Consider the following 25,716-nt stretch of genomic DNA (forward strand, 5'->3'; position numbering starts at 1 on the left):
CTTTGCACTTCCTGTTTGCCAGATAATTGTGCTCTCTCTTTAGCTAAAACCTCACTCTTGTCACTTCTGCTGCTGTCTGTATCTTCACTACCACTGGTTATCAATCTATGGCTTGTTCCTTGACTGTGATTTTGCTTGATCTCAACCTGCAACCACTTGTTACTGACCTTTAGCTTGTTTACTGAATATGCTTCTGCTTGATCCCCACCTGATAAATCTGCTACTGGACCTGGGCTTGCTCACCTCCTTTTGGAGTGATACTGAGGACTGTGACCTTCTACTAACACCCAGGAAAACACATCTCCACCATCAGGAGCTCTGGCGAACACTGGTTTAGTACTTAGATCATGCACCTTGAGTGAGCCCATGTCATCCGTCAGGATGAATGCTTCTGTACTTCTCCAGCTGGTCCGTGGGTGCCTTGCTACTGCTAAAGCTACAATGGCCTCTGTGCTTGACTCTAGATCATGACACTTGGTCTGGATTGAGCTCTGTTCAACTATCAGGAGTTCTATCTTGTTTCAGATAATCCTTTACCATGTCAATCGCCTCTGCAGTTGGTATACAAGTCTTTTCATTTTGATGATTATGGCCTACAGCTAGTGAAAACCTAAAATTCAGAATATCAGAAAATTTGAATATTACATAAGACCAATAATAAAAAGGTTTTGGTAATACAGAAAGGCTGACTTACTAAAAAGTATGTTCATGTCGATCACTGGCAGTGGAAACTTCACACTGTACCTCATGCAGCTTGGATTCTGTGCCTCTGCACTCTTTCTACAGACTCTGGGACCTTGATTTCCAACTGAAATGCAAAATTTTCCACAGTCGGTGATGATTTGGGGAGCCATGTCATCTGCTGGTGTTGGTCCACTGTGTTTTAACAAGTCCAAAGTCAGCAAAGCCCTCTACCAGGAAATTCTAAAGCACTTCATGCTTCCTTCTGCTGACCAGCTTTTTGGAGATGCGGATCATTTTCCAGCAGGGCTTTGCACCCGCCCACACTGCCAAAATTACCAATACCTGGTTTAATGGTCATGGTAACGCTGTGCTTGATTGGCCAGACAACTCGCCTGACCTAAACACCATAGAGAATCTGTGGGGTATTGTCAAGAGGAAGATGAGAGACACCAGACCCAACAATGCAGGGGAGCTGAAAGCCGCTATCAAAGCAACCTGGGCTTCCATAACACCTCAGCAGTGCCACTTGCTGATCACCCCCATGCCAGGCCACACTAATGCAGTAATTCATGCAAAAGGAGCCCCGACCAAGCATTGAGCGCATACTATATTGTACATGGACATTCTTTTCAGTAAGCCAACATTTCTATATTAAAAATCCTTTTTTTTTTTTTTTTTTTATTGGTCTTATGTAATATTCTAATATTCTGAGATACTGAATTTTGAGTTGTCACTAGCTGTAAGCCATATTCATCAAAATGAAATGAAAGAACTCCTTGAAATATATCACTCTGTGTGTAACGCATCTACAGTGTCTCACAGAAGTGAGTACACCCCTCAAGTTTTTGTAAATATTTTATTATATCTTTTCATGTGATAACACTGAAGAAATGACACTTTGCTACAATGTAAAGTAGTGAGTGTACAGCTTGTATAACAGTGTAAATTTGCTGTCCCCTCAAAATAACTCAACACACAGCCATAAATGTCTAAACTGCTGGCAACAAAAATGAGTACATCCCTAAGTGAAAATGTCCAAATTGGGCCTAATTCGCCATTTTCCCTCCTCAGTGTCATGTGACTCGTTAATGTTACAAGGTCTCAGGTGTGAATGGGGTGCAGGTGTGTTAAATTTGGTGTTATCGCTCTCACTCTCTCATACTGGTCACTGAAAGTTCAACATTGCACCTCATGGCAAAGAACTCTCTGATGATCTAAAAAAGAATTGTTGCTCTACTTAAAGATGGCCTAGGCTATAAGAAAATTGCCAAGACCCTGAAACTGAGCTGCAGCACAGTGGCCAAGAGCATACAGCAGTTTAACAGGACAGGTTCCACTCAGAACAGGCCTCGCCATGGTCGACCAACGAAGTTGAGTGCACGTGCTCAGCGTCATAGCCAGAGGTTGTCTTTGGGAAATAGATGTATGAGTGCTGCCAGCATTGCTGCAGAGGTTGAAGGGGCAGAGTTGTATAAAGTACTCGAAACCCATACTTGAGTAAAAGTACAAGTGCTCGATCAAAAAGTGACTTGAGTAGAAGTGGAAGTGCTCTATCAAAAAGTGACTTGAGTAGAAGTACTAAAGTATTCAACATTTTTTGTACTTAAGTATTGCAAGTAGTTTTTTTTTTTAATTTTCCTACTCAAGTACTGAAAGTAAAAGTACCAGTAATTTTTTTTAAAAAATTGCTACTCAAGTACTGAAAGTAAAAGTACAAGTACTGTGTTATTTAGTTATTAAAGAAAGAAGTCAAAGTTTGAACATCGTATTGTTTTTTATTATTTCAAATGATTAGCCTAAAGGACAATCACAATTTGTTTGTTTCATATTTTCTTTTTAGTGGAAAGATTTGGTATAGCAGCTTTTATTTATACACACAGTAGCATTTATTTTTGTATGCGCTGATAATGCACATGTTTTGAGCTTCATGAAACCTGCCATCTACTGTTCCGGCAGTGGTAATTTTTATAATTGTAACGAGTACCTATGCAGCACAAAAAAAAAAATATCGGAGTAGAAGTATTGAAATCATCGAAAAAATGTAGTGAAGTAAAAGTGGAAGTAGGAGAATAAAATTCTATTCTAGGAAAGTACAGATACCGCCTTTCGGTACTTAAGTACAGTAGTGAAGTAGTTCTACTTAGTTACTATACATCTCTGTGAAGGGGTGGGGTGGGGGGGCAGCCTGTCAGTGCTCAGACCATTCGCCGCACACTGCATCAAATTGGTCTGCATGGCTGTTGTCCAAGAAGGAAGCCTCTTCTAAAGATGATACACAAGAAATCCTGCAAACAGTTTGGTGAAGACAAGCAGACTAAGGACATGGATTACTGGAATCATGTCCTGTGGTCTGATGAGACCAAGATAAACGTATTTGGTTCAGATGGTGTCAAGCGTGTGTGGGGGCAACCAGGTGAGGAATACAAAGACAAGTGTGTCTTGCCTACAGTCAAGCATGGTGGTGGGAGTGTCATGGTCTGAGGCTGCATTAGTGTTGCCGGCACTGGGGAGCTACAGTTCATTGAGGGAACCATGAACGCCAACATGTACTGTGACATACTGAAGCAGAGCGTGATCCCTGAGACTGGGCTGCGGGGCAGTATTCCAACATGATAACGACCCCAAACACACCTCCAAGATGACCACTGCCTTGCTAAAGAAGCTGAGGGTAAATGTGATGGACTGGCCAATCATGTCTCCAGATCTAAACCCTATTGAGCATCTGTGGGCATCTTCAAACGGAAGGTGGAGGACCGCGAAGTCTCTAGCATCCACCAGCTCTGTGATGTCATCATGGAGGAGTGGAAGAGAACTTCAGTGGCAACCTGTAAAGCTCTGGTGAACTCCATGCCCAAGAGGGTTAGGGCAGTGCTGGAAAATAATGGTGGCCACACAAAATATTGACACTTTGGACATTTTCACTTAGGGGTGTACTCACTTTTGTTGCCAGTGGTTTAGACATTAATGGCTGTGTGCTGCGTTATTTTGAGGGGACAGCAAATTTACACTGTTATACAAGCTGTACACTCACTACTTTACATTGTAGCAAAGTGTCATTTCTTCAGTGTTGTCACATGAAAAGATATAATATAATATTTACAAAAATGTGAGGGGTGTACTCACTTTTGTGAGATACTGTATATAAAATATATGAGGTTCAGTTTTTTTAATTGAATTACTGAAATAAATTAACTTTTTGATGATATTCAAATTTTATGAGATGCACCTGTACCTTCCTGACAATTGGTCTTAGATGGGTACCTTTCTTTTCTATGGAGTCGGTACAAGCATTTTGTAGCTTTCTCAGGACAGAAACAATGGGACAAGGTCCGCTTTTTACTTTTTCTTGCTTTTGTAAACAGTTTATCCCTTTTTTTCTGGTATACAGTAGCTAGTGGGATCCCTCTTTAGTGGCTTATAAGTGTTGACAGCACTAAGAAATGTGGTCACTTTCGAATGGTAATTAAATATATTCATGATCATGGTGCATCTCTCCTTGACTCCTGGCAGGGTTTTAATGCTTGGATCCCTACTTAGCAAAAAAAAAAAAAAAATCCTTCTATCTAGTGAAGTCAGTTTGGAAGGAGCTGCTCTGGCACTGGTGATTTGACAACAATTCAAATCTTTAGCCATATAATTATAAAACACATATGTAGACTTCCCGAAATCAAGGATGGGAATATGTAACTACAGCAGTGTTGTTTCACAACTTTAACCCTTCCTTACCTGTCCTTGGTTAAGTTGGTCATGTTGTATATCTGTATATATATATATATGTATGTGTGTGTATATAAATATATGTGCATATATATGTATATATACACACAGACACACATATATTTATATACACATATATTTATATATATATATATATATATATATATCCCTATACAGAAGTTCAGATGTCATGCCTGCCTCAAAAGATGCCCAATAAACGCCTGAAACAAAAACGCCCAGGTGTGAAAGGAGGGTAACACCATCCCTGCCCTACTGAAAAATGATCTTTTTTTTCTGGTTCTGGACATGCTACAGAGCTGAAACTTCACAGGTACACTTTTTAGACCCCCCAGACACTAAATCCAAAGAAATCTCATTTTTTTTCAATAATTTTTTCAATAATTGGCTCTCTATCAAAAACGACAATTTTTAAGAACTTTTCTTTGTGTGATTCATAGTCCCTGGGGCATGACCCAGAACCCTAGGCACTTTTTAGGGGCATTTATTGGGTTTTATGGCTTCAAAATTGTGTTTTTTGATTGCATAGTGGGGTCACACTGGCATAGCAGAGTCAGTTCACCCTAAACTACATTACAGTCACCCTGACATGGAAGAGTTCGGTCACCCTGGCATAGCAGAGTCAGTTCACCATAAACTACACTACGGTCACCCTGACACGTAAAACTTTCCCTACAAAAACTAGATTATTGAATCTAACTATAGTGGTATATAGTACCTTAACTACACTGCATATCCTTTTCCTCACACTAATAATTGCAAAATGACACTGGAGCAACACAAATGCTTCCACTCTCTTCCACAGCCCCTATATTACAGTGCTAGAGTTTTGGCGGGGCTATCTTATATACTGGGGGGCGTATGGGGGGGGCGTATTCACTCCTCATTGGGCTCTGGACCCCGTAGTCACTCCAATCACATTTTACTGATGTTTCTGGGCCAATAGTGGGCTTTTAAAGCCCAGTTCCTGTCCCATTGCATTTTGGGTGGTTCTGGTGGCCGAATTCCGAACTTTTACCGCAAAAAGTTCGGAATTCAGCCGAATTTCGAACAGCCAATGTTCGGGTCGAACTGATGGTCAACCCGAACTGTTCGATCATCCCTAAGCATGACCCTCTTAAATGAGAACTTTCACAGACATACTTGCTTGATAATGTCCCTCTTTGTGTTTTATTTAAAAGAAAGGGTGGTTGCTTTAACGAGGTATTTTCTTCACATACAGTAGCTGTTCCCAAGAACTTCCTGATATTCTCCAAGACGAGAGAGCAGAAACTGACTTTGAATATGAAGCAGAATATAAGAAAGGTAAAAAATACACAATTATATATTTATCCCCAGTGATTAACAACCTGTGTAACCTGAGGTCTTTGGGCTTGGCTGGTACACTCAGAGCACAAGTGGTTAAATCAAGATTGTTTCTGTTTTTAGTTACGTACCTACATGTAGAAGTGATCTGGTGACTATACAGTGGTGCCCCACCCCAATGGTTTCTGGGCTTTTCTAACTTTCCCATGAGCCTGCGACCACAAAAGAAGGTTTCAGGATGGTGAGTGCGATGACATCACAGAACATCCATTTCCTGCTCCAATCTGCAGACAGTAAACTGGGAGCGCTCAGCTCTCAGCACTTCCAGTTCACTGCTGTTAGCTACTTCCTACCCAGCCTTTAGTAAAATGATGGCTGAGTGGGAGCTTTCCAATCCCAGGTGGATATCATATGATGTCTTCCCAGGCATACGCCCCTTGGGGCATGCAGTGGTGCGATCTCCGACCACTATGTCCACTGGACATAGCGGAACTAATAGATGGGTACCAGGATGCTTTGTCTGTCCTAGGTACTATGTGTAACCAATTACAGTGATCACATGCTCACCAAGTAAATAACTGTCTTAAATGGCAGCCATTTATGACTCCTTTTTTACTATTTTGATGTTGTGATTGGTCACAGTGATTATATGGTGTACAGGGCCAAGCACAGAACAAAGGATGTGTCAGGCGCTTGCCCCGTAGGATGGGTCCCCAATAAGGTGGAAGAAAAAGAGGGGGGAACGATCAGGACTTCTGAGTTGTATGGTGTTCCAGTGCTATCACGGAGGGCAGCGCTGTTTACAGGCAGAAGCAGAGATCCGGTTGGCACACAAGAGAAAGAAGTACAGGTGCCGCTGAGTGTAGCAGTGAAGATTTATTGCATGACATTAATAAAAACTTACATTAAGGTAGTTGCTTATCCTCATAGCTCCTGAGTCCCTTCCAGTGCATGGTACTTGCACTGCACTGGAAGGGACTCAGGAGCTATGAGGATAAGCAACTACCTTAGGTGTCCTTTTATGAAACAGAGATGAGCAGTGATCTTGCTGATCGCAGCTCGTTTCCGATCATTCTCAGTTTATAAAACAGAGGTGATCGGGGGAGAACATGTTCTTCGCTGATCATCTCTTCACACGGGAATCTGTCATTGCCTGACACAGAAACAGCCAGACTATGAAGCTGCGATCTCAGCACTTCACTGGCGATCTGTGCCAGAATTCACACTCCCAGATTCACCAGCCTGGAGCTTGTGAATCGGGGAGTAAAGACCAAATCGGGGGAGAACTGAGGGGGAAGAAGGAAGATTATTGATATCCTTCTTCCTCGGCCGTTCGCCAAGGAAACAGTTCTCCTCTGATCACCCTGGGAGAACTGAAGTTCTCTGCTTCATAAAAAGGGTGCCAGAGAAGATAATTTTCCCCAGAGAACCGTAGAGAAGCGAACAGATAAAAAAATTCACCCTTTCATAAATGTACACCTTAATGTAAGTTTTTATTAATGTCATGCAATAAATCTTCACTGCTACACTCAGCGGCGCCTGTACTTCTTTCTCTTGAGGGCCAAGCACAGAAGCACCTGTCCTGTACCACATAATAGCTGTGACCAATCACAGCATCATAATATATGGTGTAGGATCGCTGTGCTATATTCATTTAAAATATAAAACAATGATATGGCAAACGCTATAATCCTTAGTGAGAAAAGCAGCTGACACAAAAAGACAGTAAACGTTATCTTCAATGAAATGGGGAAAAATGGTGTCGCGCTAATCAACATATAAAAATTAAGCTGACAATAAGGAGCAAACAAGTCCCAAGTGCAAAAAGTCCAATCCACATAAATCCCAGATAGATGAAAGGGTGCAAGCAGGAGAGTCCGCCACCAATCAAGATACCAAGGTACTCTTACCAACTTTAGAGACCCCACAGGGTCAAACTCGCTCTGAATGTGGATAAACAGGTAACAAAGGGAAACCAATCACATCGGTTCGTCTCCTCCTAAAACGACCAGATCGGACTCCCAACCATTCCTTCAGATACTGATGAGATGGAAAGCCTTGAAATATCTCACACCCGGCCTCTGCTCGCCGCCGCCGCCGCCTCCTCACCCAACCCGAGCGAGCAGAGGCCGGGTGTGAGATATTTCAAGGCTTTCCATCTCATCAGTATCTGAAGGAATGGTTGGGAGTCCGATCTGGTCGTTTTAGGAGGAGACGAACCGATGTGATTGGTTTCCCTTTGTTACCTATTTATCCACATTCAGAGCGAGTTTGACCCTGTGGGGTCTCTAAAGTTGGTAAGAGTACCTTGGTATCTTGATTGGTGGCGGACTCTCCTGCTTGCACCCTTTCATCTATCTGGGATTTATATGGATTGGACTTTTTGCACTTGGGACTTGTTTGCTCCTTATTGTCAGCTTAATTTTTATATGTTGATTAGCGCGACACCATTTTTCACCACAGCATCATAATAGTAAACAAGAGTAAAACAAGTTTGTGAACAAAAGCCCTTCATGACAGTTAAAACTATTGCTCATAAAGTGATCACCAGTGTAACAAGCAGTCACAGTGTAAAAAAATAAGTCCAGATCACCTTCCCTGAGTAGTATTCTAGTGTCAGTGTGAAGACAAAAATTGTAAAAAATAATAATAAAAATTGGAAAAAAAAAAAGAATTTTTTCTACATACTCACACCAATGTTCCTAATCACCACCGCACCAGTCGCAGCGTCCCTGATCACAGCCACCCCATTTAGGTCACTTTAACACAGCCGGGTTGGTACAGCCACCATATTCCTGACCAGGTTATGCTGCTGTTGGGATGGTTAGATGTGGATAGGGACAGATGTCCGAACCTGGTTGCACAATGAATGCACAATTTTTTTTTTGCAGGCTGGTATTTGTTTTTTTTTTCCAGGTAGTGTGGGGACTCTAGTCTCTCTGAAAAGGTCCAACCCACTCCCTGCTGAGTCAGAGCTAGAATGCTCCAATCAGAGAATCTCATGCTCCTTATTAAATGGAGAGCTATAACACTGACACAACAGGGGGCTTGTCAGACCTCTGCAGAAAGACCACTGCTTTCATACAGAGAGCAAGGGTACCTTTTACTGCATGCTGGCAGGGTACAGGCTTTTCTACTCCGGCTCTGGCTGCTTTCTAAAGAAAAGGACATTCAAAAACAAAGTTAAGGTTATAAGAAGGAAATAGTAGTTATAGAAGAGACACTCATTGCATCTTCATCACATTCACTGAGCATTCCCCTGTTGCCAGTGCTGGAAGGATGTATTCAGTTGCCTCTTTATACTGTATACAACCACCCCATTTTCAAACTGTTTACCCCCCAAATTCATCAACTACCCCACCTATATTGTATAAATTGTTTCAATGGCAGTTATTACTTGTGTTCCAGGTCTGCCGATGTATTCACACATGGAAATTAGTGACAGAACATGTGAACTCCATTGTTTTGCAAGGTAAGCAGGCTAAAGAAAAACCTTAGGCTGGCTTTACACAATTGTTTTGCGAAAACGTGTGGTGAACTTGATGGTGCCAATGCCACTTATTTTGAATGGTGCCCCAACGGACCATCAGAACCTACATGCATTCTAGAGGTGCATTGGGATATTATTCAAAATAAATGGCACCCCATGCAGGTGTGTCATGGCACCCTAATACAGGTGTGGGATTTTGTCTGTTTTGGAGTGAACATTCGTAGACACGTTTAGTTAATAAATAGCACCCTCACACAAACCTTTTAACATACAATGATTTATCATTTAAAATCCCCACTCATTTAAGACCTAACATGATATTTCTAAGAGTCAAATGGCCTATTAGGTCTTTTAAATATAATTTAGAACAGAATTTTGATATGAATTGTGTATCCTTCTCTGGAGCTACTATGCTCCGTTACAATAAAAAGAAAGAAAAAATCTATTTGCTTATCAAAAAATGCCAAATACTATGTATTCCTACAATTGCTGTAAAAAAATGAGAGCAGGGTTCATTTCAATTATGTTACTGTGAGATTTGAGACACCATTTGTGTAGATTTTGGTCAAGAATTAAAAGTCAATTCCATATTCAAGCATGTGATGTATCCATTCTTATTATGATTATCTAGCCTAGTATAAAAAGCCATTATATAAAGATAGAGAGAGAGTTATTCAACAAGGTAATGCAAGAGCATTAATGATTTATACAGTACAGTTCTAGCAGCCTATTAGAAACAACCCCTGCCTTGATTTGGTTCCAGTAAGCTGGATCTGAATATTTACTATGAATTACAGCCAGAGGCATAACTAGAGCCTTCACTGCCCCTGCTGCAAGACACCATGACACCCGGCTGGGGCCCTTCGCTCTTAGTCCCGAGGCGGAATGCCAGGGCCCGTTTGCAGGTGCAACCTGAGCAACCCTGGTAGTTCTAGTGTCAATGTTTATTTATTTATTTACATTTTTTTTAAATAATTTTTTTACCATTTTATTTTCTTTTTTTAAAACTGTATTTTTTAAATTATTTTAGGAACCCTGTTGGGGGCTTTGGTGAAACATTAGTGGTCTAAATAGATCTCTGATGTTTCACCTTTGAGACAGAGGAGATTGAGGAAACAGCACTCAATCTGAATCTCTGCAGCCTCAGCTGTACAGAATGAATGGACAGTTTACTATGCTTCAGTTCTAAATGGACACAGAAGTGATTGGAACCCATCACTGACTCTGTCCATTCATCAAATTCTTGAGGAAAATCTGCTGCCCTCTGCCAGAAAGATGTCAATGGCAAGAATGTTTACCTTCCAACGTGACAATGACCCATAGTTACATAGTTAGGTTGAAAAAAGACACAAGTCCATCTGGCTCAACCAATAAAAAACAACCCAGTCGTACAATCCCATGTACACAATCCTATAACCGCAGTTGATCCAGAGGAAGGCGGAAAAACCCAGCAAAGCATGATCCAATTTGCTACAGCAGGGGAAAAAAAATCCTTCCTGATCCCTGAGAGGCAGTCGGATATTCCCTGGATCAACTTTACCTATAAATATTAGTACCCATTTATATTATGTACACCTAGGAAAGAATCCAGGCCCTTTTTAAAGCAATCTACTGAGCTGGTCAGAACCACCTATGGAGGGAGTCTATTCCACATTTTCACAGCTCTTACGGTGAAGAAACCTTTCTGTATTTGGAGACAAAATCTGTTTTCCTATAGACGTAAAGAGTGCCCCCTTGTCCTCTGTGACCTAAAGTGAATAACTCAACACCAAGTTCACTATATAGACCTCTTATGTATTTATACATGTTGATCATATCCCCCCTTATCTCCTCTTCTCAAGAGAGAATAAATTTAGTTCCTCTAATCTTTCCTCATAGCTGAGCTCCTCCATGCCTCTTATCAGTTTGGTTGCCCTTCTCTGTACTTTCTCCAGTTCCCCGATATCCTTTTTAAGAACTGGTGCCCAAAACTGAACTGCATATTCCAGATGAGGTCTTACTAATGATCTGTACAGGGGCAAAATTATACCTCTCTCTCTGGAGTCCATGCCTCTGTTAATACAAGAAAGGACTTTGCTTGCTTTGGAAACCGCAGCTTGGCATTGCATGCTATTATTAAGCTTAGGATCTACCAGAACACCCAGATCCTTCTCCACCATTGATTCCCCCAGTTGTACTCCCCCTAGTATGTATGATGCATGCATATTCTTAGCCCCCAAGTGCATAACTTTACATTTATCGACATTAAACCTCATTTGCCCAATAGTTGCTCAATGAAACAGTGCATTGAGGTTGGCTTGTAAGTTGGAGACATCCTGTAAAGAAGTTATTCCACTGCATAGCTTGGTGTCATCTGCAAAGACTGAAATGGTACTTTTAATCCCAGACCCTATATCATTTATAAAGGTATTAAAAAGTAAGGGTCCCAACACTGAACCTTGGGGGTACACCACTGATAACCGTAGACTATTCAGAGTAAGAATCATTACCTCTACTCTCTGAATTCTATCTTTTAGCCAATTTTCTATCCATTTACAAACTGATCTTTCCAAGCCAGTAGACTTTACCTTACACATTAGCCGTGTGTGGGGACCAAAAGCACACAACAAAAATGATCACACTGTGGTTGAAGGAGAAAAACGTTAATATCTCTCCATGGCCTAGTCAGAGCCCAGACTTAAAACCCTTTGAAAATCTATGGAATGACTTGAAGACTGCAGTCCACAAAAGGTCATCATCAAATTTAACTGAACTTCAGCAGTTCTGCAAAGAAGAGTGGGCAAATATTGCAAAATGTAGATGTGCAAAGTTAATAGAGACATATCCCAACAGACAAAAGGCTGTAATTAAAGGTGGTTCAACAAAATACTGACATAAGGGGATTATTCTTTTGCTAACTCAATGATTCTGTTTTTTATTTATTTATTTATTTATTTATTTTTTACATGTAGGTGTTATATTTTTCACTTGGATGTTAGGGCTCTTTCAGACGGCCGCTCCGTGTGAAAGCTCCGCTGCGGGACTTTTTTTTTTTTTTTTTTTTTTCACAGAGCAGATGACATTTGTGTCATCCACTCCGTGTGTCCGCATATCATCCCATCCGTTTGCGGATGATATGCGGACATAATGTAAGTCTATGGACATTGCGTATATCAGCGGATGACACCGCTGGCATCCGATTTTCCTTCCTTTCCGTATTTTACACGGATGAAAAAATAGGGTTCTGTTCCATTCCAAAAAAAAGAACAGAACTGAAAGGAAGAAAATCGGATGTCAGCGGATGGTATTCCGCTGACATCCGCAATCCCATTGACTTACATTATGTCTGCAAATCATCCGCAAAAAAATAGGATGATTTGCAGACAAGCGGAGCGGCCGTGTGAAAGAGCCCTTATACTCTGCACTAGTAAATACAGCTGGATAAAACAAAAACTGTGCCTGTCTTCATTTCAGGCTGCAAAGAAACAAAATATGATTATTTTAAAGGGGGGTGATTCTTTTCTATACCCACTGTAAGTATGGTTTATTGCTTTTTTTGCAGCCCTGTGAGAAGACGTCATGCTCGGAGGATAACCAGACGGGTTACAATGATTGCATTTCAGGGGGATGACCTTCTTAAACAAATAAGCATAATTGGAGGGAACAAAACGGGAATCTTCATTCACCAGGTGACCCCAGGGTCGGCAGCTGACGAAATGTCCCTGATGCCCGGGTACCAGATCCTTTCGGTAAGTTTTAGTCACTAAGTATCTGTCTCTCCTTTAGGCTACAACAATCTTTGTACCTACCATAATATGCTGGGCTACAGCCTTTGTGTAGGCTTTTCTTTGGAGATCTGTGATACGCTTTATTGATGTTGTATAGCCCAAATCCAAAGTAGCCACAAGTCCTCAAGCCTGAGCTCAACAGATATTTTATGATTCTGCAACTGTGATATTGCAGCTTCCTGAGATCAAATGCTACTTTTATCCCAGGGATTTCTGTGCGATCTTCCAGCCGTTCACACAATACTTGATGCAGCAACAAATATTACCGAAAGAGACCCAGTTTCCACATCATTCATTTCAACAAAAATCATGCAATCACACCCCAATGTGTTTAGTGGATGTGTAGACATCCAAAAGCCCTGAGATTGCTGTTGGGTGCCACCAACTTGCATGTGATATCGGCAACCGCAGCACACTCAGGACCTCAAGACTCAGATGACATCCATAGCAGCCTTTCTCAACCTTTTCAACACAGAGGAACCCTTGAAATAATTTTCAGGTCTCAGGGAACCCCTGCTAAAAATGACTATATGTACAACTCATGACACATTAGAGTGATGGTCAGTGTGAAGAATGTTCCTTACACATGTGGACATTGGGAAGAATTACCTTCTTCCAGATAGCTAAAAAGATCAATGGTGTCAGGGGAACTTTGAGGGAGAGAGGGAGAAATTGCTCATTGCTCAAGGAACCCCTAGCAACCTCTGTAGAAACCCTAGGGTTCCATGGAACCATGGCTGAGAACCACTGCTCTATAGCAACCTTTCTCAAACAGGGTTGTGTGGAACTCTAGAGTTCCTCCAGAGGTTGCCAGGGGTTCCTTAAAAAATGTGCAATTCCTGCCTCTCAGGTAAGTAACCACTAACACATATCTGTAAGGGCGGTTAGTCCTTATGATTACAAACGTAAGGAGCACTGTTCCCAGTGACAATTACACTAATGTACTGTGAGCTGTAGATATAGAAGTTATTGGTAGGTATTCCTCCTGAGCCCAGAAAGATATTTCAGGATTTCCTCCAAGTTAAAAAAAAAAAGTTGAGAAAGGGCGCTCTCTATCATTCCCTTTCACTCCTTCCCTAGTTGCAATGTAAAAAGTTATGTAGAGGGGGAAGGGAAGGTTGGAGGAGCTCAGCCAGCACTAGTAGACACTCCCAAAAATGAGATAACTATAAGGTTTAAGGAGGGAGGGGCTGTACTAAGAAATTGACTCACCTGAAGTAATCAATTTCTTTTAGCACATTAAGAGCCGGTTCACACTACTCCGACTTGGGACACGACTTTTGTGCCCTCAAGTCGCCCCAAGTCTCTTGTCATCACAAATTCAATGTAAATGAATGAGAGCCGTCTTAATATGCACTACTGAAGTCTCTCCGACTTCAGAAAAGGTTCCTGTACTACTTCAAGGCGACCTCTATCCGACTTGTACACATAGACTTCAATGGGGGTCGCCTCGAAGTCGGATCCTTATCTATTTTCAAGCGACTGTGATCAGACTTTCCAGGAAGAAGAAAAAGATTACCCAGGTATTCCCCACAGACAAAGTCGCCTATCATTTTCTCTTCAAAGTAGTGCACAAGTCTCTTCCAAGTCTCTTCCAAGTTCAAGTCACGCTAAAAAGTCGCTCCTTCATAGGGCGACTTTCTGGTCGCGGTAGTGTGAACCGGCTCTAACAGGCACACTGCAAGCGTATAAAAAATAAATAAATTAATGAATGGAAAAGAAAACACCCCAATGTGTTATGTTTTTTTTAAATTGATACGATGTGTTTTTTGTGTTGATGGGGGATGCTACTTTTTTTTACAGATCTGAATGCAAGTGTATTGTTTTCTCTTATATAGAGGAATACTGAATATTACTCTTGTTTAATGGGTTTTAGTGTTGTCTTGATTGTTGTTTGTTATGTTTCTGCAGGTAGATTTTGATGTTATAAACCCTGCCTACAAGGTGAACCTAGGTGGAATGACATTTGAGGATGCTCATTGCACCCTTAATAGAGTTAATGGTTTCTGCTGTCTATCAGTACAATCCAACACGGAAGGTAAGGAACACCCAATAGATAACTAAAGAAGATAGTTACATATTTATAGTTTAAGTAGGAACAATACAAAGACAGATTGCTGCCAATGGAGTGCCTACAGCATTCCCCCCCCCCCCCCTACAAGAGGCTGTTATACCTGTTACATGTACATGGTGAACAACAGACTGCTAGAGAACCCTTTGTTACCACTGTATCCTCACACTATATTAACTCTGGTACTGATGACTTCATACCCTATTGTGTTTAGTGACCCAAGCTGTAGGCTATGTGCTGGTTACTTATATTGCATCCCTTTAGTAACTTCATACCAAGCAAATGCATAGTTTTAAAAAGCTGTACTGAAAAATAAATGAACATGATGACAGTCACAGGTAACAGTTTGCAATAAAGTGCAGACCGTCCCTAACATCCCTAGTTTCTAACTGCAGGCTTGTAGCTGCCCCAGCATATTTGCTTAGAGTCCATAATTGAATGAGTCCTTAATGGGTTAAACTCCCAATTTTCTGGTCCTCCAGACTCTAATGATAGCATAGCAGCCTTCCATTCCCGCATCTCTGGGCCCCATCCAACTCAAGCCATCCCTTATTCTCCTACCCTTTTTCAGGCTCAGGCTTTCCCTCCCCCAAGTGCGGACCCTCTGTTCCTTTATATCACACGAAACCAATGGGCCAGACCCAGCAAAACCCACCAAACAGAAAACCTGGGAACATTCTTAACTCTTAGCTTCCTGACTGGGCAGTGTGAACCATGGGCAGTCGGAACTTCAACTTGCCTACATGTCTGTATCCATAGGACTTAACCATAGCATTAGAAGTAATCTTCTTCATGCATTAGTGCCGGCTGAAGCAGAACAAATACTCTGATAGAAAACATTAGTGCCAGCTGGGACCCGCTCAGATAACTGTTCTGGAGTAGCGCTGGCGGCTGCCATGTACTCTGCAAGCTGACTGGTGTTTTGGGTGAGGGGATGGCTACATGTTTAGAGGGAATCCTCTTTGTCAAGCCTACCTCAATGGGTTACTGATGGAATTTTATGTTACAAGGCAGGTAGAAGCGGCTCCGCATGGCACCCACACAGGGACCCAGCGGCACTGCACTACCGACTACATGCAAACAATCCAGGGCTGCAGATTAAATAATGACAGTTCAAACTGCTAATGAAAATGAACACATTACATGGTTGTAAAACTACTACCACTACTACCTTCTTAAAAAAATACAAGTCTTAGGATAATCATAAATTGAATATCCTTAACATACAGTATAATAAAAATATAAATAGTAAATATCCATAATATATTATATTATTAAAAAATGCAAGTAAATAAACTCAGAAATAAACTCATGAATTTCCAAAAAGGTGTAGCACTGCCCCCTTAAAGACTGCTGAGTATTGCAATTTCTGGATTCCCCTGGGTTACCGTTTGCAACTGATAGAAGAAAATTAGTGGTAAAAGGCCTTGGCTCAGTCAATAATCAATCCAGGGGATGTTGGTTTTTTGTATTTTTATTTGGAACTGGGATGGGAGAAAGGATGAGTGGGCTACTCCAACTATGAACTATGCACAATCTTGAGGACAAACTAGCTGTAGTGTGCGGCAAGGCTGCTGCTTGACCATGCCACAGAAGTGAAGATAGATAATGTGATCCTATTTGAGTTATTCTTCAGGTATCTAACTTGGCACCCCCTTTCTCACTTGCTGTGCGCGCTGACACCTGTCCACTGACTCTCCGCTGGAGCAGTCCCCTTTCCTGGGCAGACCCCTGGCAAGCTTCCCGGTACTCTGCCTCCAACTCTACCTAGGAGGGTGCTACAAAGGATAAAGCTCAAACTAAAATTTAATATTAGGAATTAATTCATCCTAATACAATAATCTATGAATGTAAAATATGATAAAAAAAACTCCTGTCCACTGTTGTTTTATGTGTGGCTAAATGTGATAGCTTTCCACTGGTTGTTAGAGAGCTGGCATCTGCAAAAAGTCCTAACAACCAATATGGGCAAGGTACCCTCCAAAAGCTGAGGCAATGTGGCCTGGTATGGCTCAGATTGTACACCCCACTTGCTGGCCAGCCAGGCTGCATCCTCAGATAAGGGCCTGGCATGGCTTTTGGGGGGACCCCATGTTTTTTTTTTATTTTTTTTTGTTATGTTCCCCCCTAAATCTATGCCAGACCCTCATTAAGGATAAGGGTCTGGTGAGTAAAATTAAGGGGAGTCCCACGCTTTTTTTGTGCATGGAATTCCCCAATACCTTATGTTTGTTTTTAAATAGAAAGAAGCAGGATGGAGCTGTCATTTACTGGTAATTTTTCTATCTATCTACTGTAACTATGTATTCTATGTATCTATGTATCTATGATTCCCAATTATTAAGATAAATTATATTTCTTTTAATGTAGAATGGTAACATTCTGATTTCAGATTATCGGAAGTTGGTGCATGACAAAGAAAGTGACTTGGCCACCTCAGGAGACTCCTTCTATATTCGTGTGAACCAGTCAATGTCTTCACGTGTTGAAGGTGGCCTAAAAGTATCATGTGGTGAAATCTTACATATCACAGATACGATGTACAAAAACCGTTGCCAGTGGTTTGCTCACAGAGTCAATGCATACACTCTAAAAGATGGAGATTCGGGAATCATTCCCAATTACAAACAGTAAGTATTTTTAGCACTGTCCAAGGATTGTAAAACATTTACATTTTTGTTTGGACCTTTTTTATTTGTAAAATCCCATACATTCACACTATTTCATATGCATGCAGTGTGCATGGTAGAGCACATATGCAGGTGTGAATGCATCCACATCGTTTCACTTTCTGTTCCCTCATAAATGCAGCACATTCACTATATTGTCAAAATGAATGGGACGCCTGCCTTTACCTTGCTTTGTGCACTGGTGCGCAGTCATGTTGAAACAGGAACGGACCATCCCCAAACTGTTCCCACAAAGTTGGGAGCATAAAATTGTGCAAAATGTCTTGGTATGCTGACTCCTTAAGAGTTCCCTTCACTGGAACAAATGGGCCAAGCCCAACCCCTGAAAAACAACCCAACACCATAATCCCCCCTCCACCAAACAATTTGGACCAGTGCACAAAGCAAGGTCCATAAAGACATGGATGAGCGAGTTTGGGGTGGAGGAACTTGACTGGCCTGCACAGAGGCCTGACTTCAACCCGATAGCACAGCTTTGGAATGAATTATAGTGGAGACTGCGAGACAGGCTTTTTCGCCCAACATCAGTGCCTGAACTCACAAATGTGCTTCTGGAACAATGGTCAAACATTCCCATAGACACAGTCCTAAACCTTGTGGGCAAAGGGTGGGCCAACTCAATATTAAACCCTACAGACTAAGACTGGGATGTTATTAAGGTTTATGTGTGTCAGTGGCGTACCAACAGGGGGCGTGGTCTGCCCCGGGTGCCACACATTGGGGGGTGCTAGGGAGCCCCAGGGTGACACCCTGGGCCGGCTGCTGGATTGCCTCTACCTCTCACTGACACAAGAGAGCAGAGCAGGAAGCAGTGAGTATAAAGCAGAATGGGACAGGGAGAATCATCAGTGCTGAATATTCAGCGGGCGCTACCGGAGTTAACTTTCTAAGTTAATGAGCAGGTGATTGGTTGCTAGGACCTCCTAGCAACCAATCACCTGCTGTTAACTAGCAAAGTGAACTTCGGCAGTTAATGGCATGGAGTAGTTCCTCATTTAATCTTCAGGTATTTGTTTTTAATAATCCCTCTGATATTTTCAGCTTTATCTTAAAGTGGAGTTCCACCCTAACATTATACTTACCTCCATCTTCTCGCTCCGGGTCACCTGAAAAACAAATGGATAATCGCAATTTTTTTTTTTTTACTTACTTTGTTTAGAAGAAAATATACTCACCTTACTTCGTCTTCCTCCCCTCGGCGGCCACGGCGATTCGTCACTTCCTGGCTTGCAATGATTCCTGGGAGCTGAACGTCATCGCTCCCAGGAATCAATGCGCCTGCACCGGCCCCAACGTCAGTTCCGGTGCAGGCGCTGTCATACCTTGCTAAACAGCTTCTGGGCATGCCCAGAAGCTGTGCAGGTATGACGCTGCGGCACCGGAAGTGACGGCGGGGCCGGTGCAGTGCATCGTGGGACCGAAGAAGACGGAAGAGGACACAGAAGAGGATCGCGCTGGCTTCAAGCTGCCCACACCTGAGATGGCAGCGCTGGACAATACATTTTCAAGGTAAGTATTTCTTCTAAAAGGTAAGTGCAACCCGGGACAGATCAGAGACTAGCCATTGTGGAATGTACTAGCCCTGACTGTCCCGGGGTATTTTTATTAAAAAAAACTTTCCCAGGGTGGAACTCTGCTTTAACGGGGGTATGATACTTGTGTGTTAACGTGTAGTCAAGGACAAATCTTTTTCTCTAATTTTGAATAGGGTAGAAAAGAAGTAACCCCTGTCATTTTTTTTGGCTCTCTGTATTCTATCAGGTAGATCTCCCTTCCCTTGCTATCCCAGAGAGACAACAGGGAGTAGGGAAATAAATAATACAGTGATCCGCACTCGCTAGAACGATCTCAGCTCTGTGTGAAAAGCTCCTCTAGTCGTACATTCTCCACATCACATGCAACACAAGAGTAGAAAGAAGAAAAGTAGCCCTGCTCCAGAATAAAAACCACCATAGTAGTGTATTGAAAAGTCAATTGTAAAACAAAGCACCTGAACTTCGCCCTCTAACATGTTTAACTTGCAGTGCATTTATTTGCTTATTCCAGAAGGCAGCTACTTTCTCGATTTCTACTTTTTTATATACATCTATTAGGAAGTAAGAGAACCTCTCTCCAAAGTTATGGGACATATCCCTTAGTAAGTTGTCACCAGAACATTTGGAAGTTTTCTCCTCTATTCCTCAAGTGAAAAACCCCAAAATTATGAATTTTCAAGCACTATCTTTACCAGAGACAATGGTCACCAGAACCAACAGAGAGGGAGCATCTCTCTGGCAGAGACATGGGCAACAAAAATAACTGACAGGGCTTTTAACCTGTCCAAATTCTCTCTATTCTATCCCAATAAATGGCTTTATATATATATACTTTTATGGACTTTGCTCAAATTTTAAAAACACTGACAACTTTTGCTTACTTGCAGAGCTCAACAGCAGTTAATAACATCTATACAGAGTATCACATGGCAAAATACAATTCCACGAGGGGTGAGTAAATGTTGTTTTGTCTATTTATATCATGACTTGCTGAGGTCAGTACAATAATATCCAGACTCAATCAATAAGTATCATTTATAATTCCTACAACTGCATCCCACCCATTGCTGGTCTTCTCTTGGTTTGCCTCCTCTTTGAAATTCTGGTCTCCTCTGGTCTACCTCTTCTCTGAAATAAAGGAGAGAGTCTAGCCATGAATTGGAGAAGTGGCGAGAAGGTGGAAGGGAATTGCCACTGGTCAGGGGGGGTATATTGGCACTAGATCAACTTTTTTGCTTTCGTTCATTTAAAATGTGTCTTTGTATATTGCACACTAAGTGCTAAAATCTGGTAACCAGGTTTTCTATAATGTTAAATACCAGATAATCGAGAATAAAATTAGGTATTTTAAATACTTTTTTGGGAAGAGTAATTGAAATCTCCAAGGATGTGAGAAAGAATCTTACAAACTGTGGTGTTATGATCAGGGGTCAGGCCCAGAGGCCAGTAGCTACAGCAGTAGAGAGGCTCCCTCACAGCAGCTGGATAAGTACAGAAGCAGGTCACCCTGGTGGATGACGTGGGCTCACCTGGGGTGCAAATTCTAAGCACTAACTGGTGTTCACCAGAGCTCCTTATGGTGGAGATGGGTTTTGCTGTGTGTCTTACCAGATAGCGGTCCTCAGGATCACCCCACTAGGAGGTGAGCAAGCTGAAGTCTAGTAGTAGATATAGCAGGTAGGGATCAAGGATCAGAAGCAAGTGATTGCAGGTTGGGATTAAGCAGAAGTGTAGTTAAGAAACAAGCCAAAAGTCAGTAACAAGTGGTAGCAGAGATACAGACAGCAGCAGGAGTGATATGAGCAAGATATTAGCAGGAGAGAACACAAATATCTGGCAAACAGAAGGCAAAGGCATGGCTTCAACAGGAAGTTCATGGGAGGAGCAAGGAGTTCAAGGTTCAGTAGAAACATGGCAGGATTGTCTAATGGATCAGAGAGGGTGCTCTCCAGCATTTCAGGTGGCTCAGCAAGAAGAGACATTGCCAGACACAGCAGAAGTTGCAGGTTCAGACCTGGGTCCTGACATGTGGATCCTGAGGAAATGTTCAGGGTTCCCATCTCTTAACATTCAGAAAGTAAAGGTTAAACACACAAAACAAAGACATATAAATAAAAGCCCCTATCCATCCTTGATGACCTGTGTATTTAATGTGAAAAAATTAGATTAGATGTAGTCTAAATATAGCCGTTGCCAAGACTAAGGGAATGTTCTACAAAGACCTGAAAAATTCACTTTAAAAGTGAAGGACTCCGAATGAGCTGTGAGACCCCAGAACCATGGCCTTTAACTTTTCACTAAGCATTTCTGTGTCCTCATGTCAACCTCAGTGCCTACTGTATATAGAGTAAATTCAATGCTTAACCAGTTCCGGTTTTTAGTTACCTAAAACATAAGAGTATCGAACATTACGTTTATAAAATCATGCATTACAGACCATGAGTTTTGTGCACTTCACTCATTCATGAGCTGTGGTGGCTAAAGATGGTGTTATAAAGAGGTTAAAGCTGAATGGCAGGCAAAGAGCAGAATACACCATACACAATACAAATGCTGAAGTTATGTTTCATGCAATACCGCCTGGCCCAGGATCCACCACAAGCTCTGACTGGACAATGAAAAAGCCACAGCACTTTGAGGAGGTCATTTCCTGCTGTAAGCATATTTCCTGAGTTAGACTGATAGCACTTGTAAAGCCCTGATCAGCCTAGATAGCTGACATTTTTTTGTCAGTCTGATGGAAGAAGGTAGATATGAGTATTTAAAGGATAAGATCACCTTTTAAAAAAAAAATAATAAATGCACATCCTTTTGCAGGTAAAAAAATGTGCATTTCATATTTTTTTATTGGGAGCCTGGAAAGCATTTATACCCACGATCAACAAATCATGGGTGCAATGCAGGGCTCTTGCGGACTCTGTGTGTAAGCTGTCTGGCTGTACATCTGTATACTTCCTAGTTTTCTTATACTCTGTCCATTTTTTCCATGTATTATTAAACTTTTTGACTTGTCCCATTTCTCTACTACACAGGTATTCCATTTTATATATGTATTTTATCTTTTCAAACCATTCTTTTATGGAAGGTTTCCTCAGGTCTAGCCATTTTTTTTGGTATTATTTCTTTCGCTGCGTTTATTAAGTGTGGTACCGAAGATGTTCTATATTGTTTTTGTGTACAATTTTTGCTGTTAGCCAAATCTCGATGTGTCCGTGAGACCCAAACCATCTTTCCCAAATCTACCCTGCTTTGTGAGCACTCGTTCTCCACCCAGCTCTTAACTTCCTTATTATGCGTCCAATCTGCTATACGCGCTGGGATGTTTATAGGCCCATATATATTTTAATACTATTGCCCTCAATTTCCTGAAATAAACCTAGGGAAGATCGATTGGAACCATTTGGAGTATATATATACATATATATATATATATATATATATATATATATATATATATATATATATAAGCTTGGGAAGGATGTTCATTTTTAACGCATTAATTCTGCCCAGCCATGAGAGGGGTCTATGTCTCAGGTTAAGTTAAGTTGTTCCTTCACCCTATTAAGCATTGGAACATAGTTGGCCTTATACAACGTCACGGGAGATTTCATTAGTTAAATTCCCAAGTATCCCAATTCCTCTCTACACCATACGAAGAGGAATTTAGGCTGTATTGCCTGCTGTTTTCTCTTTGGTAATAATATTCAAAATCTCTAATTTAGCTATATTAATTTTAAAGTTTGATAGCTTCCCATATCTCCCCAGTTCCTCCAGCCTTATCGGTAATGTTAGCCTAGGGTTGGAGATAAATTAAAAAATAGCACTTCAACCACATAGGCGGCTACCTTATACTCCCTGTTCCCTACTCTCACCCTTCTAATATCTGCATTTTTACGAATTGCTGCCAAAAGAGGTTCTAGGGCTAAAACAAACAACATTGGGGAAAGGGGACATCCTTGCCTGGTCCCAATGAATAGTTCCAAGGATGGGGACGAACTACCATTCACTCTTATTCTTGCCGTTGGGTGGTAATAAAAGGCAGAGATCCATCGTACCATCCTATCACCAATGCCTAAATGTCTCAAAGTTTCTAACATGAAGCCCAAATCAACCCTGTCAAAGGCCTTTTCGGCATCTATTGACAGTAATACGACCTGGGGCCCCCCTTCTTTTTCACTTTGTGGATCAAAAGTAGTGACTTAAGGCAGTTGTTCCTCACCTCCCGACCAGTCACGAAACCAACTTGATCATTATGGACCCATCTTGGCAATAAAGGTTTTAATCTTTCTGCTATTATTTTAGCAAGAATTTTTATATCTGTGTTTAAAAGAGAAATTGGTCTATAATTCTTCGGTGAATTCGGTAGAATTTCTTGGAACCTTTTATAATGCAGAATGGAGTACCCATCAGGACCAGGGCTCTTCCCCAGAGCCATATTCTTTATTGCCTCACTCACCTCTTCATGTGTGATTGGGGCCTCCAAATCTTTTAATAAATCTCTAGGTATCCTTGGGAGGTCACGCTTCCACAGATATTCCAGCACATCCAAGTCCTTCTTTCCTTTCTCCTTAACCTCCTCTTTCTGTCTACCATTATAAAGCTGACTGTAATATGAGTGGAATACCCCAACAATTTCTAGGGATGAATGCACTATTTCCCCTTTCTTGTTTTTCATTTTGGGGATATAGGATGCATTTTTTTTTCTCCCTTACTACTTTTGCCAGCCATTTTTCAGGTTTTTTCCCCCATTGGTATTTTTCTTTCATGACTATATGAAATGCGCTTTTTGTCTCTTATTCCATAAGTGCCGCCAATTCCCCTCTCTTTCCAATTAACTCTCGCTTCTCTGAGATACCTTTTGGGTCTTGTCTGTTGTTCCAGCATATGAATCTCCCTAAGTAGGTGGTTCATCCTCTCCTTCTTCTTTTCCCTTTTTTTGTGTCCCAATTCCTATTAATATCCCCCTTACATAGGCCTTATGCGACTCCCACAGGGTAGCTCGTGAGATCTCTGATCTCTCCATCTCTCCAGCTCTTGCGTCACCTTCATGACACGTACTCATGGTTGGATTATATCCTAATGGAACATAGGTTTCTGGAGTCAGTGGTCACGTCATCATCAATAGAAAAAACATTGATCTCAGATCATGCCCCGGTAGTAGTAAGACTCATGGAAATTCAAAATAAAAAAAGTACATGGAGGCTAAATAAAGAACTAATACAGGAATTAGAAATAGAAAATAAATAGAGCAATATTTTGTGACTAATGAATCTCCAGAGCTCCCAAAAGCCACAATATGGGAAGCATACAATACAAGGCCTATATTAGGGGTGTCTTGATCTCTATAGCAGCAAGAAAAAAGAAAGAAAAATCTAGGGAGATGGAAAAACTAGTGTAGCAATATTTCCAGGCATTAGGCCTTATGTGGGTCTGCCATTGTTACCGGGAACACTTCCAACACTTTGAAGTTGAGAACCCAAGTGTGAGAGCTGAGACAATGACCATTCCGGCATCTTTGGTTTGTGTGGTTTATTTTATAATGGGGAGGGGAGAAGGGAATGAGTGGGATACTCCTCTGGCTGAACTAGGTTTATCTGGGACACTTTGTTGAAAAGATGCCTGTTAGCGCTGTCCTGAGCTGAATGCTGACCAACGCTTCCTGTCGCTTGAAATACTGTTCTGCTGAAAGTGCTGAAACTTTGACTTTAACTACTTGGTAAACTCCGAAGATCCAGGACTGTAATAATCCTTGACTCTTGACACTCTGTCTAGCTCAAAAGTCCTGTGTATGACTCCCTCCAGCCCTTCACTGGCTGAGGTAGCTTCTTGTAACTGCTTGTGCTGCTGCAACTCCTAACACTGCACTCTTGACTCTTCAGGGCCCAACCGCTGGTGCCCCCTCTACACTTCCAGGGTCCTCTCACTAGGCAACCCCCTTGACACTTGCAGGCTCCAGGATCCCTGGGACATTCACCGGAGCGGTCCCCTCTACGCTTGGGAAGGCCCCCAGGGGCAGTTCACAGTACACACGGCCTTGGAAGGCTTTCCTGGAACTGAACCCCTCTTCCTCCGCTGGTCCTTGGCACACCGGATCCTCTCTGCAGCTCAGCTCTCTCTTCCGGATTCTCAGGCAGCCACCCGAGACACCCGATCCTTCTGACAGGAGGGTAGATAGCCGTGCCCTCCCTCCTGGGACTCTGCTTTCCGCCAAAGACACTGCGTCATGCGTTCCCCTAAAACTTATACACACTCCCAAAATCCTCTGTGGCAGAATCTGCCTTCTGGGGTAGATACAGGCCTGAATGGGTCACTGATTGGGTTTCCTCCACTGTCCAATGAGAATCCTATCATGGAGTTAGTGGGGCGACTCCCCTCTCAGCAGCCACACCTGGGAGACATGACAGCCCAGCTGAAAATCATGGCCCTGCTGTTAGGCAGC

The 25,716-nt window shown here is 41.9% G+C and overlaps 1 protein-coding gene across 1 annotated transcript in view; it reads left to right on the plus strand.

Moving 5' to 3' along the window:
- CARD14 (caspase recruitment domain family member 14) overlaps positions 1 to 25,716 on the plus strand; it is a 122,378-nt gene that overhangs the window by 79,077 nt on the left and 17,585 nt on the right. Inside the window, exons 10-15 of the mRNA XM_082271736.1 lie at positions 5,645 to 5,724; positions 9,133 to 9,196; positions 12,756 to 12,942; positions 14,893 to 15,019; positions 17,445 to 17,682; positions 20,165 to 20,228. Of these exons, the coding sequence (XP_082127862.1) occupies positions 5,645 to 5,724; positions 9,133 to 9,196; positions 12,756 to 12,942; positions 14,893 to 15,019; positions 17,445 to 17,682; positions 20,165 to 20,228 (760 nt within the window). The remainder of the gene's footprint in view (positions 1 to 5,644; positions 5,725 to 9,132; positions 9,197 to 12,755; positions 12,943 to 14,892; positions 15,020 to 17,444; positions 17,683 to 20,164; positions 20,229 to 25,716) is intronic.

This window comes from Pelophylax lessonae (genome assembly GCF_965119305.1).
Source record: "Pelophylax lessonae genome assembly, chromosome: 11".
Classification (NCBI taxonomy): domain Eukaryota; kingdom Metazoa; phylum Chordata; class Amphibia; order Anura; family Ranidae; genus Pelophylax; species Pelophylax lessonae.